This window comes from Rissa tridactyla, chromosome 6 (genome assembly GCF_028500815.1).
Source record: "Rissa tridactyla isolate bRisTri1 chromosome 6, bRisTri1.patW.cur.20221130, whole genome shotgun sequence".
Taxonomy (NCBI): domain Eukaryota; kingdom Metazoa; phylum Chordata; class Aves; order Charadriiformes; family Laridae; genus Rissa; species Rissa tridactyla.
Genome location: NC_071471.1, coordinates 70,753,974 through 70,770,685, shown reverse-complemented (window position 1 = coordinate 70,770,685; position 16,712 = coordinate 70,753,974). Strand labels below are relative to the sequence as shown.

The 16,712-nt window shown below is 40.4% G+C and overlaps 1 protein-coding gene across 2 annotated transcripts in view; it reads right to left on the bottom strand.

Moving 5' to 3' along the window:
• The window catches only part of DOCK1 (dedicator of cytokinesis 1), a 323,977-nt gene that overhangs the window by 20,707 nt on the left and 286,558 nt on the right, over positions 1-16,712 (bottom strand). For both annotated transcript variants that reach the window (XM_054206749.1, XM_054206750.1), the window contains exons 45-49: positions 16,506-16,682; positions 15,588-15,671; positions 10,454-10,591; positions 5,584-5,729; positions 936-1,134 (exon numbers count right to left, since the gene is read on the bottom strand). In XM_054206749.1, coding sequence (XP_054062724.1) covers positions 936-1,134; positions 5,584-5,729; positions 10,454-10,591; positions 15,588-15,671; positions 16,506-16,682 — 744 coding nt within the window. The remainder of the gene's footprint in view (positions 1-935; positions 1,135-5,583; positions 5,730-10,453; positions 10,592-15,587; positions 15,672-16,505; positions 16,683-16,712) is intronic.

The window sequence follows — 16,712 nt, the reverse complement described above, 5'->3', positions numbered from 1 at the left end:
CTGGATGGAAAAGGAGGAGCAAATCCGGAAAACAGAGGAACTATGGCTGAACATTAAGTAATATTCCACTACAAATACCAAACAGAAAGACTTATAGGACCCAGTCAGCGCAGGTCAGAGAGAAATCATTTCGAAAGTCCAATGTAAATGATACAACCACCAATGAAAGACTCTACTGAGTTAAAACCTGGCTCTACAAGTACTCGTGCAAACCTTGAAAAGAACATTACATTTATTTCTAGAAGGCAAGTTTTAAACTATTGGCCTCAAAACAGGTGTCCAGGCAGAGATTTGGAGGTCACAAGCAGTTCACATGCTGCCTGCTCCAGCTTAAAATGGCCTTGCCTTCCATTTCAGAGCTAAAACTTCTCAAGTTACCTAAGCCTTTAGGACAGTTTCAGTGAATTAAATATACGCCAAGAAGAGAGGGCTTAAGAGAGATATGCCCTGTAGTTAATATTCTTACACAGAGCCACCAGTGGAACTGCTTACGATTTTCGGCTCAAAATAGCTTTTCAAGAATACATAATTGCCATGCGTGAAATGACCTTGTAACATTTCCACCAAAAACTGTCTTGCAGTAGTCAGCTGAAATATGAGAAAACCCATCACGATCTATTGGGAACCATAAATTCAAAAGGCTGCTAAAATGGTAGTATTTATTTTGCTTAGGATATACCATCTGTTCCTTTTATCAAATAGTCATATATAGCTTTTGGTAAGATTTTCATATGAGATACCAAGACTTTTGTACACTGTAAATAAAAATTTTTGTATTTTTGATTCATTATCGCATATTAGCATCATGGCATACTCCTTTAAGAGTTATTTTTCATCTAAAAATAAACTAAATTGTAAATATCAACTTTTTTTTTTTAAAAAGTGAAAGAACACCGCTCAGAATTAGACAAAGCATTACTTGCTAATAAAGTTACCGTTTCTGAAAGGATCACTGCTTCAGACTGCTGCAGAGAAATATCGGTTGATTTAAATTCTTTATCAAATATCTCCTGATGCTTGCTGTTCCTTTTCTCCTTCTTCTTTTCTTTCTTATCTTTATCTAGGTCATCCTTGTCCAATTTATCTTGAGACCTAGAATGCATCTTTTTCGGCAGGAGGGGCTCCAGCACAAACCTAAAGAAAATTATCGTTGCTTAGATGAATACAATACTATTTACAAAACACCGAATTTTCATTTACATATTTCCCAAAGTCTCACTTGGGTTAATGACGCTTTGCTAATCCAGAAAAACTCATTAGAGAGAAAAGGAGGGGGCAGAAGGTCATAACAATCATAACTGTCTTACAATAAAATTTACTGCAGAACTGCTGAAGAACCAGTGCTGCACATTTCCCTGCTCTGTAGTAAATTTACTGGTTTACAGCTACACAAACTCCTGAGTTTCACTGTATGTGCTTTACATAAAAATGAGTTTCTCATTCAGCATCCCCACTATATATGCCGGGGCACCATGGCAGGAGTGCCAGGAGCCGCCCAGGAACTCCGGTGGAAATCAGCACTCTGTGAGTGCAGGTAATTGTACAACACACTACAGAAACGTCACCCCGACTGCCCCTGCACCTTGGAGGCAGGCCCTATGTCTACAACGGCTTTAAGGATTTCTTTAAAAAACAGACAAGTCCCCAAATTCTTTTTTTTTTTTTTTGGGTGGAGAAAGTGGATGCATTTATTCCCCAGAGAAGGAATAGCAATTGAGAAACTCTTTTGCAGAGGTGCAGTGATTTTCTGTTGAACACGCACAACATAAAACGCTTTCTAATCCTTGTAACTCACCGAAATTACAGTACCTGAGCACAGGAAAGCAAACAATATCACCCTTAATGCAAAGGAAACACCCATACATCGCACAAAAGCATAAGGTATAGAGGTTGAACCACAGACAGAAGCACCGTTCCCGTCTGTAATAACACCCCATGTTATATCTACACGATACAGATCTATACGAGTGGGCACACATATACTCACAGATCCACACCTCCGCTCCCCTGCAGCACGCCCTGCTGAGGGCTGAATTTACTTGTTCTGATATTACAGATAAACTCAAGACTGGAAAAACTGGTCAGCTAATAACGAAGGGCAAGGTTAGTTTCCAAAAAGCAGACGTATTTTCCCACCTGGAATGCTTCAAGTGTGTAAATATAGGCAAGGCTGATATATGACTACCATCAGCTCTGCAATTTCTAGAGACCATGACAAATTTTTTTCTGGCTATAAAGGAAAAAATCTTTAGGGTTCAATGAACTTTTCAAGGAAAACTTCATTTGTTAGTGTTTTATTTTGTAGGGAGAGCACTATTCTATGTAATATTGGAACTCCTTTTAGCTAATTTTTACTCAGTAATTTTAAGGCATCTCTCATCTCACCTTTTTTTAATGATTAGTTTAAATAAAAGGTAAAGAGATATTTTGCTGTTAATGAGCTAAAATATTCTTAGCTCGACAAAGTATTTTGTAATTTATTTTATATTATAAACTAAACAAATGACTGAAATCATACCCTCCTCAAAATTACACTGACAGATTTTAAGAGAATGTCTCGAATCATTACATTACAAAACTGACACCAATCCAAATAAACCCAAACGCATGAAATCAGCTTACTTTTTAGCTTTGGAAAACTATTTACTGTGCCATGGTGATGCGCACGTGAACAGGTCACAGACTTTGCTGTGAAATATTGGAGGGTTCATATTTCAGACAATTTGCAGTGCAGTTATCCCAATCATCTCTATTAGCAGCAAAATCCGAATTTATTAATATTTTTTTGGTTGTTTGAAGCACTAAAGACCTGCAGTTTTCAGCCAGAGTTAGCTCATTTGATGGAAAGATGCTCTAACCAGTACCAACGGCAGCATCCCCTGAGTCATTACTCTCCGAACCAAAGCCAAAATCCTAAGGGGTGGGAGACAAAACCACAAGGTTTTTTCATCCCATTTTACAGACTGGGTAAAGGGAGGGCAACGACTTGCCCACGGTCACGAAGTGCATTAGTAACAAAGCCCCGATGAGAAGACAGCTCTCCCGACACCGTGTGTTTTAGTCACCTGAATTGCGTATTTCAGCTGCTTCTGCCTCCTCTCCTGGGCTGGAGGGCAAGGACAGCCTGACGGCAAGTTTACAAGAGGAACTGCCATTCTTCAGGCAATGATTAATTGCTTCCCTTCCAGGCATTACTATTATTAGTATTATTAACGTTAATATATTAACAATTTGTACACAACATATTGGTGATAAAATGGGCTAGCATGCCATGCTCCTGCTTGAAGTACATTAGGACTTCATAGAATGGTTTAGGTTGGAAGGGACCTTAAAGACCACCCAGTGCCACCCCCTGCCCTGGGCAGGGACACCTCCCACCAGCCCAGGTTGCTCCAAGCCCCGTCCAGCCTGGCCTTGAACCCCTCCAGGGATGGGGCAGCCACAGCTGCTCTGGGCAACCTGGGCCAGGGGCTCACCGCCCTCAGCCCTTCAACAGATGGCAAATCCCAGAGGCACACTGGGACTTCCCCGCTCCCAACCACTGCTTCTAAGTGCTCAGATTTGTACTTCTAAGTCCCATTTTAAGCAGTGAATAAACCCAAGGTCCTTTTTTAAAGTCAGAGTTTTATTTATACACGGAGCTGGGAGTTGTAAAACACCTACTATGTCAATGTCTGCTTTGAGTTTTTACTGTTTAAAAGCTGCAAAGCAGGAGAAGCTGGAGATGGCATAAGACGTAAGTTAAGACAGTCTGTTGGCTCCATTTTTAATTGTTTTTCTTAGCTTCATCTCTAATTTCAGAATTATCGTATGAAGAGGGAAAAATGGAAAGCAGGAGAGGACAACTGACCATAGACGAAATCAGCTATGGTAGGTACGTGGGTGAACTTTTTCCAAGTTAGTCATGGCAAACCACCCACATGATTTTCACAGTCATTTGAATTTTTGAGGGCTTTCATTATGTTATTTACATCTGATGATTTTCCTTCTCCTGCTCCACTGATTAAGCAAATGAGCATTTCTTTCTGGTCTTCTCAGTGATGACAGTTGCTCATTATATTTTCCTTGCATGTATTACAGCTGTATTGCCCCGGCCTCGGAGCAGGACCGGAGCTGCACCACCATCTTGGTGAGGTTTTTTTCAAATATACATACTGAGCAGACTCATGAGATCCTCCAAAACTGCTGAATGACCCCTACCACAACAAAGCTGGGATAGAGATGCAAAAATTAAGATGGAGATGCAAAAATTCTCCAGTGGAGAAAGAAAGATACATATAATGACTTTGAAGAGAAAAAGAGAAAAGAGGTAGAGGCAGGCAGGGAAAGAATCAGTATTTTTCTTCCAAGATAATATAAAGCTGCCCACTAACCTGGGATGGTAGTGATCCCCACGTTCCAGCAGGACAACTTTTGTGGATGAATTAGTCAAAAGGCATTATCGTCTCTGCTGTACTACATTTATATCAACATGACTCACCGTGTGTACGTTATGGAGGGTAACATAATGCGAGCTGAACTGCGCGCTGTTTGCAGTTCTTCCCAATGGGTAAATAAACTGTTTGCAATCAAGGTAAGTATTACGTTGGTCCTTAGGTGCTGTATTTAATTTTACTCCATGCTTTTACTCTCTAGGTAGGTAATAACTCCCTCTGAAGGTGCACAAGGGACACGAATGTTTCTAGCACATCTCTGTAATTCAGGAGCCCTTCAGGAGGCTTTAAAAAACTGCCGCCTTGGTCAAATATTGAGTTTCTGGATTATGGGAATGCCTGCGGGGGGAGGAAGGAGGAGAAGGGACTTCTGAGGCTGCACAGAAACCCCAGAAAGAAAACAGATTACTGTGCTCTTTTGAGGGATGCAACTGTGAGGCAGGGCTTATCAACAGAATTCCCAGTTCTCATGTGAAATATCTTGATAAGTCTTGAAGTACAATCTTGCCATAAGCAGTTTTTCCTCTGGCAGCGAAAGCGAGAAGAAATGATTGAGCAGTTAGCTAATCCCTTCCTTCTCCTGAGCTCCACCTGCTCACCGCGACAGGGCCGGCTGAACACAGGTCTCATCACCGACTTTGCAAAGGATCACTTCTGAACTATCACGCTTGCAATACTCTAAACCGAGATAATTTATCTCCTGTTTGTTTGGGTTTTTTTGTTTGAACGCTTAGGAGGGGTTTTGTTTAACTTTGTTTTAAAGGGGACCAAGAAGAGCCTTATATTTATCTCAGTTAAAAAAAAAGGAGAAGGAATATATCTTGAGATAAATATCTATATGGGGTTTTTTTGTCACTTAAAAGCACCATCCCCACCCGACATGAGTCACTCACACCGTTGTGTCACATTAATGTTTGTGGGGTATTATGATGAACCAAATCTGGAATAAAATACACTAGGAGAAGACCCAACCAAAAAATATCTCAGTTCCTTATGAGATGAAACAAATGTCATGCTGCCACACAGGAGGAGTCAGTGGGATCGGAAGGAGTAACACTGTGATAGCACTGAAATCTGGAGTGGGGTGGTGACGATCTTCAAAACCTACAGATTTAAAGAGATAAGCCCTGAATGGCTATTTCTTACGCACCCATCGGAGCCAGGTCGAGAAGGTGTGCTGTCAGAGGAGATAGAAGACACCGACGCAACGGAGAGAGGTCTCGAAGATGACGGCATCGTGAAGGATCTCACCATAGAGCGTGGCCGACTGCCTCGTCTATCATCCAGGCTTGAAAGCTACAATAAAGAAATGTAAGATCTTACTTCTTAAATCACAATGTAGCTGACATTCAGCTACAAAAAAAAAAAAAAAGCAGAAAGGTTTGATGGCTTTTCTTCCATGTGGAATTTTGTATTATTTAATTATACATCAAGTTTAACAGCAGAGAAAACAATTTTAAAGAAAAATCATTTAAAGGACTAAGAGAAAATACGTATAATTTTAAACACATTCCAATGATTCATTTGCTTCAATGGAACTTACATGCTTTTTTTACATTTGGGCTTTATAAAGGAGCTTTTTACAAGTAACTTTTTTTTTTTTAACCCCTCTCTGCAACTGAACTGAAATGAAACAGAGTTTTTAAAAAAACAAAATAAAAATAAAAAAAAAAACACTAAGAGGAACTTTATGTCAAGAGAGCCAATTTGCAGAGTGACATCTAGGTTAAGAAGAAAATATATGAAAGGTTTTTTTTTGTTTCAGACAATTTCAGAGTTCTGAATATTTATACAAGCTTTGTTAGTCATTAATAACTGATATATGCATAAAATAATTGAACTCTTTCAGTCAACAAATAAGAATCTCATGCTGTTTAATTACAGGTATATTTTCCACCCTGTCAACTACTGGTAAATTGGCCTTGTACAAGGAAGACAGAAGTGATAAAACTCCATCAATCCTGACAAGTCTTACCGGTGGGTAGAGTGAAATTAGAAAGATAACACCACCTGCATTTGACTTTCCAGTCATCTCCCCGATGATGTAAATGTATATTATTGAAGTGACTGACATGCAAGTATCATTAATGTCAATTATTCCTGTTCTCCTTGGGAATAAATTACTATTTGAACTTTTCTCCTCCTAAATATATTAGCATGATGGGATTTGAAGGACTACAAAAGGAACACCACTTAGAAGGATACCATAAAGGCTGGCGCGTTCCCCGTAAGATCTCAGCGTTCCCATTAAAAAAAAAAAAAAGCCATCGCTAGAGATACAAGTGAAAATGAATCTCTCAAGGAAGACCTGTCATAAAATACAACAGGATACTTCACTGCATGTACTCTTGCACTGAGGCTTTGGGCACTCGGAGAACGTCACTTGGCACAATTTTCCTGCCCCACTTGCTGCAGCATCTTTCTTGCCACCCCCTTAGTCCAGGACGCTTTGCATCTCACCGAGCAGAGAGCTGAAGCTCTCTCCCTCACCTTATCCCACATCTTCCCCTCTTCAGAATAAATCTCTGTGGGATTTTCCAGATTTAATTTGGAACCAAATTTACACCCTGTTTATACTGATGTGATTGGCATAACATCTATAAACTCAGTGGCCTGCACCCATTAGCGACCACAATCAGAACTGGATGACGAGGGTGCTGATTTAAGGCTGTTCAGGTGTATCTTGGTTGCTTCATTCTTTTTAGAATCAGTTTAGTGACTGCTGCTCATTTAGGGGCAGAAGTAAAACTGGAGAACTTGTAATTGTTATCAATTTCTTTTTTTCTATTTCTCAATCTTTTATTTCTTAATTTATTATGGATTAGAATGTGACAGATCTCCCATCTAATAATCCTGCCATGGAGGGTTTAAGAATGGGAAGGCAGAAGGGCATGAAGAGGGCACTATTTTCTATGTGATTTCCGTCTTTCTCTGTACAATTGTGCTTTAGACACTGAGTTCTCACGTACACGGCAAAAATCACAACTGCAGATGTTTTTAGCCTGGCAGCAGAGACAACCTTCAAAATCTGAGCCCATGAAGTAATATCTGCCTCAGTACATATGTGAATTGATGTAGCACCTCCAAAAATGATGACCCAACCCCAACTGGGGCAATCTGGCATTTTCATAAGGAAGCCACCATTCGCTTGAAGGGAAGCACCTGCCATATGATACCATGTCCTTCACCTGCTGGGACCTGCTAACTGGCTTTCATATCAAAAGGCAGTTAATGGGATTGCAGTGTGAGCTCCTCATCTGCTTCCAGGGTGCCAGGGAAAGCCAGGGATGAAGATGAGATGGCAGTCCAAAGTGCAGGCTGGCAAGCTGGCTTTCCTGCGCCACGGCCAGGTAATTAATGGACTGCTGTTAATTTCCTTTGGTTTTAGATGGCTTTTACTGACAGCAAGTGGATCCGTGCCATCTTAAAAATAAATCACTGTTTTTTGAGATGGTTCGGTTTTCATACCAGTCCTTTCTGTGGGAGATGGTTTCTGGTATAGGATATTCTTTAGTCCAGCATGGGGAAAATGCGTATTGTCCTAAAGGATATCACACCGTTTGCTCTTTTGGAGATATGTCGTATGTTATAGGCCACATGTAAAATTTTCTCTAAAAATTGGATATAGAATAATACAATTGTTTTGGTTGGAAGAGACCTTTAAGATCATCAAGTCCAACCATTAACCCAACACCGCCAAGTTACCACTAAACCATATTGCTAAGCACTAAATCTACCTGTCTGTTAAATCCCTCCAGGGATGGTGACTCCACCACTGCCCTGGGCAGCCTCTTCCAATGCTTGACAACCCTTTCAGGGAAGATATTTTTCCTAATATCCAGTTTAAACCTGCCCTGGCGCAACTGGAGGCCGTTTCCTCTCATCCCGTGGCCTGTTCCTCGGGAGAAGAGCCCGACCCCCCCTGGCTGCCCCCTCCTTTCAGGGAGCTGTAGAGAGCGAGAAGGTCTCCCCTCAGCCCCCTTTTCTCCAGGCTGAACACCCCCAGCTCCCTCAGCCGCTCCTCACAGGACTTGTGCTCCAGACCCCTCACCAGCTCCGTTGCCCTTCTCTGGACACGCTCCGGCCCCTCGGGGTCTGTCTTGTGGTGAGGGGCCCAAAACTGGACCCAGCCCTCGAGGTGGGGCCTAGTCCTGCTGGTCACACTACTGCTGATACAGGCCAGGGTACACATTGTGCTATACCTTGAAGTCTACTTATGTATCCTGAACCAAAATGAACGAGGCGACTCATCAGCGAGTAGATCTGACAATTACAAGTTCAGCTAAAAACCTCTGCAGCAAAAGGGGTGACCCCAGAATTTCCTGGCACTGACAACACGCCACGGACAGGCTACTGCCACCACAGCAACCATCAGCTCTGCAGCATCAGTCCTAGCGCTATTCTAGACACTTGCATCTTGGGTTTTTAAAATAATTTTAAAAACTGACCATATAATAGCATCCAATCCACACGGCTTTTGACTGAATTATCAATTATAGTCTGAATTATGAAGCTGTATACTGGCTTTTCGCCTTCCTCCTCGATGGGTAACACTCAAGTTAAAAGCAGAACAAAACCCCACTGTAAACGCCACCAAATTCTTGCCTGTGCCATAAAGATGAAGCAGCAACTGAAAATAGCTTGTTGGAATGAGAAAATCATGAACTCCAGCACTCCTAAATCTCATTAAGTAGCAGCTATCTTTTCATTGCCTGCCTACGTTTAGGGGGGTGCCAGAGTAGGTAAGACTGCGCACTACTGTAGAGCAGCACAGCCCTCACTTCTCAACAGGAATTACACCTATGGAAAGGTGATGTTCAGCTCGAGAAGAATCACACTCTAGTGGCAATTTTTATTTGTAAACCCAGTTCCTTAAAATTGGAATATTAAAGAATTATCTTGATTTTCAAGGAACAGATTTAGGCAATTTATAAATTGTTCCCAGGCTAGAGAATTCAAGTACCACGGCTTTCTGAACATCTCATAGCATCTGCTCAGTATTTAATAATTTCATGACCACCGAGAACAACCAGGCAATGCTGTATCAACACTGCTTTTTTCATCAGTGAGAATTATAGTAGAGGAATACAAAGTTTCCCATAATTTACAGAATTCATAGAATCACAGAATAGTTTGGGTTGGAAGGGACCTTTAAAGGTCATCTAGTCCAAGCCCTGCCATGAGCAGGGACATCTTCAACTATCATAGGTTGCTCAGAGCCCTGTAAAATATTTCTTCCTTATATCTAGCCTAAATCTATCCTTTTTTAAATTATCCCTTGGTCCTATTGCAACAGGCCCTGCTAAAAAGTTTGTCCCCAGCTTTCCTGGAGCCCCTTTAGGGACTGGAAGGGGGTTATAAGGTCTCCCCAGAGCCTTCTCTTCTCCAGGCTGAACCCCCCCAGCTCTCTCAGCCTGTCCTCACAGCAGAGGGGCTCCAGCCCTCCCAGCGTCTCCGGGGCCTCCTCTGGCCCCGCTCCAACAGCTCCGTGTCCTTCTGCTGTTGGTGCTCCAGAGCTGGAGGCAGCACTGCAGGGGGGTCTCACAGAGCGGAGCAGAGGGGCAGAATCCCCCCCCGGCCCTGCTGCCCACGCTGCTGGGGATGAGCCCAGGCTGTGGAGTGGGTTTCTGGGCTGCCAGCGCACATTGCCAGCTCATGTGGAGCTTCTCATCCACCAGCACCCCCAAGTCCTCCTCCTTGGGGCTGGTCTCCATCCCTTCTCCACCCAGCCTGTGTTTGTGCCAGGGATTGCCCTGACCCATGTGCAGGACCTTGCACACTTGGCCTTGTTCAACTTCATGAGGTTGGCACAGGCCCACCTCTCAAACCTGTCCAGGTCCCTCTGGATGGCATCCCATCCCCCAAGACCCGTCAACCACTCTGCTCAGCTTGGTGTTGTCCACTAACTTGCTGAGGGTGCACTTGATCCCACCGTCAATGTCATTGATGAAGATATTGAACAGTACTGGTCCTAGTACGGACCCCATACTTGGGAAGCATAAAGTTAGCAGGTAACTTACAACAGCTCGGACCCCATACTGTTTTTCCACTTTGTCTTTCAGCTGCCTGAAGCAAGCCTCCATCCGCTCGTGGAAGGGCCTCAGCGCCTCCGTCACCTTCTCCCCGTGAATCCGGATGCCTTCTGCCAGGAATGGGATCTGGAAAGAAGAGTTGCACCACCTTAGTCTGCCCAGCCCTTCCTCCACGAAGGGTTAGGGCAAGACTCCCACGTATGCAGCAAGAGGAGTGAAAGTTCTCATGGAATAATAATAACAATAATAATAATAACAACAACAATAACAACAACAAGAATTATCATCTTCATCATTCATCGTATATGAAGCACAACGTAGTAAAAAAGGATCTAACCATCCGTTCTACATTATTTTCTTTTTTCTCTGTTAACCAAAGGCCTTTAAAATTAATACGCCCATGGTTCTGCCCAGTAATCATATAGTGGAGGCACAGCTGAATTTATCAGACAGCACAAATATTCCTGTGATGTTAAATTCACAGGCTCCCCCCCCGACATTGTACTTTAAAATGGCAAACTGATGAATGACGACTCTCACACCGGGTTAATAATATCAGTCCTTTCCCAGCTTCAGGAGCATAAAACCTTGAAGGAGAAAACACTTGTATGCTTTCTTTAATAAATGCTATTTCTAAAACTGCAAATGAGCTACATCCTTGGATGCATATATATTGCAGAGCAATATTTATTAATAAAACATATAGTTTTATATACTATACATTTCTCCTTAAAAATTATTATATTTTCTTTGGGACGAAAAACAGAAAGGGGAAAAAATTAATTAATTCTCTTTTTGTAACTGAAAAAAATCATTAATCTTCAAGGCTTCTGTCACAAAATATCCATGCCAACACAGGCCTATATAATTAGTTCATAGTGCGGAGGTGTAGCTGACCTTTTAAAATGTTTTAAGAGAGACATTTTCATTCCCACAGCTATCCAGACATACCATTAAGAGTTTTCTACCTCCACCTTAGGAAAAATATTTCCCCTTCCAGGTCCATTTCAGCCCACACAGTGCTCTGATTCTAACTTAGATATTCTCTGCAGCAATCAAGTTAAGAGGCTTCTTCTTAATAATTCGTAATTAAATCATAATACTGATTAAAAACAGATTTTTCTAATAAGACTGAGCAGCAATCAGAAGGAGCAGCTTTATTAGTAAGAAGAAGAATAAATACACATGAATTACAGATGAACAAACTCAAGAAATCTTTTCAAGCTGATTCTCTGTGATTTTGGCACTATTTAAAAGAATACCGTTTCTTCTCCTAAAAGACTACAAAGAGAAGTAAGAAGAGTGACAAAATTTTTTACTGTAGCAACTTCTATTTATAGCCATATGGATTTGTACTCTACAAAAATTAGACATTAAAATCAGAAAATTTCCCTGTTCCATGTAAGTAAATGATTTTCCAAATTTTCATAATTATCAGGCCACACTGTGACTCTCTTATTTTGCAGGGATTAAGTGGTCACTTGGCTCGTTTATTTAAAAGAACCTGCTGACTTTTTAAATGGATTATTTCCAAAAAAATCAAATTACCAAGGTGAAGTACAAGTGGGGTCTGAAACTTCAGACGGTGATAATTTTTACAAGCAGAAAATGCACTAATGAGCCCATCCTAGGGAGCAGCCATCTCCAATTTAGAAAATCAAGCAATTTGAAGTAAACGACGTTTTTTGTAGGGAAACGTCCCAGTCAAGAAAAAATGTAGGTGTTTCCTTCTGTGTCGCAGATTGAAGGTGCTGAGGAGGGTTTCACCGTTGGCATACACCAGAGGCACACACCAGGTGGATACAGCCACCCGTGGAGAGCTTCCAGCACTTGGAGAAGTGAAGTAATAGGAGGGTTGCTGCCGAAGTGAATGGCGGTTGGGTTGGAGAAGGTGAGCACCTAAAGGCTGGTGGCCTCCTGGTACAGCAACCGTTGAGTCAAGAGATCAGGGCATGGGCAAGAGGAAGCACCAACTATAAGGGAATGCGAGAAGACCAGAAACCACAGAAGAAGGAGGAAAGGCTTGTTACTCCTTAACAGAACCTGAATTTAATAAACTTCTCACGGCTTTGCTACAGAACTTCTGTGAGATTTCTGAGTCAGGATATTTGATCTCCCTGTTCAAGATCACTTAATCCTTGAAACATCTATCAAGTACAGAAAGTACCTTTGGATTGTTTTACTATTTCTGCTTCACCTTCTTCTACTAACTTCAAAATTCTTCCTACGTCTCCTTTCCAGACATTGATACAGGGAAATCTGGTGACAAGGGACATCCAATTTTACACATGTATTTTAAACCTTTGTAGAATGCAGAAACAGAGGCAGAATTTTGCCACGTTCATGCCACTGACAATTCATGTGGCTTTGGAGCCACAGGTGGGTTTGCTTATGGCTTTATTTCAAAAGACCTCAGAGGCCACCCTCGCCTTTGGAGCGGTGAATGAAAAAGTAACGGTAACGTAAGTAGCTGAACTAGAAACAAATGAGCTGAACGAGAAAGAAAACCAGCCCAGACAGCACTTATTCCATAACTCTTTGTCAATTTTAAAATTTTGAAGTGGAACTTTTAAAAAGTTCCAGGTTTTTGTTTTTTTTTTTTTTTTCTTTTTTTTTTTCAAAAAAAAGGTGCTGTGTTTTTTTTTTTCAAAGATCTTGATCTGCTTGGCTGAAAAGAATGAAAAAGCTGCATACATTTGAATTATTCAAATTAATAGAAAATCCTAAGTCTTAAAAGAAAACCTTTCATAATAATCGTATCATAAAATACGATCATAAAACCTTGGTTTTGTATGCTACAATTCTTTCAGCTGTGTAGGAGCAGCACGGGATTTTTATGTGACATACTAGTTTTGCTATGCTGTAAATACACTCGCTAAATGCAGAGTGATTAATGTCATCAATCATTCGTTTCATTACCATCATTTCAATCAATCATTTCATTATCTTCATGTTAAAATAAAAGATCAGCTTGAAATGATGTAGCTGCATGGAAACATATTTTTCTAAGTCAAAAAAGCACGAAGATGGGCAAAATCGGACATTGCTTTATTAATGATATTTACCTGAAAGAGTAATAGACAGAAAAAAACACGTGTAATTAAAGTTCATAGAAATTATAAAGGGACAATGTTCCGAAGAGCATGAATTCCAAAGCACAGCAGAGACCAAGGTAAGGTAAAGGGATAGAAAAAAAATAAATTTCACTAGTCAGCTGAAGATATGATTGTCAGGCTACTATTTCATGTATCCAGATTGATTGATACAGCATAAAGAAAATCTCCGTGTGATCACAAAACTCCAAGCCCCATATTATTGAAAAATGAAAACTCATTTTTGCTTTCAATCACCGTCCCGCCGGTGATGGATTGAGAGCCCTGCCTCCCTTCGGGAAGCTTCCGTGACAATTCCCTCTCCTGCCACCAGCCGAGCTCCAGCACCAGCTCCCGCCCCGCTCCCATCTACCTCTGCTCCCAAAACTGCAATAATTTGAGAGGAAGTTTAAAGTCTTAGGATACACTAAACATGTATCAAACATCTAAGGCAACTTAAAAGCACTGATTTCCACCATGAAATGGCCAGACCTTTTAGTGAAAAGAATTTTCAGACATAAAAAATACTTTTTCTCTATTTTTCTGGTTTCTTGGTGCTACAATACTGTTTCTTGGTCTTGGTACTACAATACTGATGGGAAATTACATACCTACAAATAATTAAAATAAAAGGTGATTAATTGCCATAGATATTTTCAAATAGTAATATTATTTTAACATACATATGTCACCAAAGTGAATCTTTGCTGAGGAAAAATGTGTTTGTAATTCATTTGAAGTATCACTATCAGAGGCAAAGACAGAGAGCTGACGCGGAGTTAGTCTTCTGGGATCAAATTATTTTCCTCTATAAAACTTAAAGCTCCTAAAATCTAATCTTCTGTAAAAGCTCACAATAAATAAATAAATAAATAAATACTTTTTTTTTTTCCCCCAGACCAAAAGAGTTTTTAGTCAGTGATAGTTTTACGGTCTTCAGAGGAATTTTTTTTTATTATTATTTCTTGAATTCTGTGTCTTTGGTTCCACTACCTCTAAGATTGAAACTTACAGAAATGTAAAATATTCCCTTTATTATAAAGACAAAATTGAATATAAAAAGACAATTATGCACTTTCTTCTTCTGTGGGAAAAACATTTCCAATCGTATTGATATTTTTTTAGTTATCATAAAATTATCTTGAGACGACTGGAAAATGGCCAGTCTGTGCTATGAAACAAATTTGGAATTGTTTCTTGTTAGCCCCGAAATATATTCTTTGGTTCCTGTAAACGCAGTTCTCATGCAAAAAGAGGGTTCCTGCTTTGTCCCAGCACAGGGCTGGGAACCTGGGTTCCGTTCCCAGTTCAGGAAATACTGCCCCTGTCATCTTACATTTACATGATTTCTGCTCTAATATTTCACCATAAAAATACCGGTAATTTCAGCTGCTTTATGGATCAACGGTTTTGTACCCTGTTAAGTTCTACTGCAAACGATGCACAGGTTTCACAGTGATGAATTTACTAAATATTTTGCGTGCAAGTTAATTTTTGCAACTCTCACATTTAATATTCTGTGCTAAAAGGTACTATAAGGATATGCAGAAAGTTTAATAAATGGAAAATGTGGTTTGAAGAAGTGAATATCTGAAGAAATACTGTCCCGGTGAATGCAAGCAGGAGGAGGAGTTCAGGGTTAAGCATTTCATCTTACTGTCTGAGAAGAATTTCTGAAATCAGCCTTGGAAAATTCAAATGCAAAAGCAAGTTGCCAATAACACTAACCAACATTATTACAAAATATTTTCTCATTTGATATAGATGGGATATTTTCTCTGTATTATGGTTACCAAAAAAAAACAAAAAAGAAAGAAGAGGTTGATCATGTTTGTTCCTTGTGGGTTTACCAAATGACAAATGATGTCAGATTTGAAAAGATGAACTTTAGCTCAAGTTCCAAGACAGTTTTAAATGGCAAAGAAGTGTACACAGGGTGAATAGTTTAATGTCTGAATTTTCTCAAAAGTGACACCAAACTGTCTTTGTACGGCAGTTGGCCCCAACCAGCCCGACTTAAATTTTTTTACCTGCCAAGCGATCAGATCCTTTAGTTTTTCAATCTTGTCATGATCTTCTGGATGCTCGTGCATGTATTTTTCAGTAAAAAAAGCCTAGTCAAGAGAGAGAAATGAACGCTTATTTCAGAAAATGAATCAACAACTACCATGGATGAATTACCTGCAGCAAAGATCAATGAATCAACGCAGAAGTTCTGCAAAACAGCAGTAATGGCTACAAATACAAATGAAAATCTAGGAAAGATATATTGAATTTAACAATGTTTTAAATTTAAGACATCAATCTTTTGTAAGTGGGGGGATGAGCACATCGTGATCAAGCCCCAATCTCATGGGCAACCCTGCAGAAGACTTGGCACATCTTGGAAACGTCTTTTTAGCAGCGCCTGGGACACCAGAAATTTTGGTAGGTGAAATGGGTGAGAGTTACATCAATGGATGGATACAGCGACATGTCAGTCACCATGTATCGTCTCCATTTATGTTACGAAATACATGTTGCTTGTGTATGTTAGCTTACTATGATTAATATCCATAACATAAATAACAGACAGTGTTTACGGCTCCCCTATAATGTTAATATCCCGTATAAATTTAAAAGCTACTGTAAATGCGCAGTTAAGATTATTTAGATGATTTGCAACTGTCTGGGATCTCGGAAGTCTCTACCATTTGATGAAGCCTTTAAAAACTCAAGCGTTTGAAAGCAAAGGTGGGAATTGCAATTGGTTTCTTTGGCCACTGAAGTTCACCCAGAAATTCCTGCTTCAGCTCCAATGGCCAAGCACACGCTGGGAATGCCACCAATCTCTGTGTCTACCTCTCGTCAGCAATTGTCCACCACGTCCCTACAGAAGTCCTCTTGCTGCTAAATATATCAACTCTTACTTCAAATGCAGAAAGCCCAAAATGTAATTTTGACGTTACCTTCTCATAGTTTGCGAACCCTCCCATGACCGCAGGATCCACAATACCGTTAAGTAGCATCGAGAGAGGGTTAATGGGTAGATTTGGATCATTTAAATGCTGCTGAACCATGTTATTGATCTTATCGTTTGTTAGCTGCATGGTTTCTATCGCATTTTCCAGTGGACTAATTTCAACCTAAAATAAAAACAAAAGGAGGTTTTAATC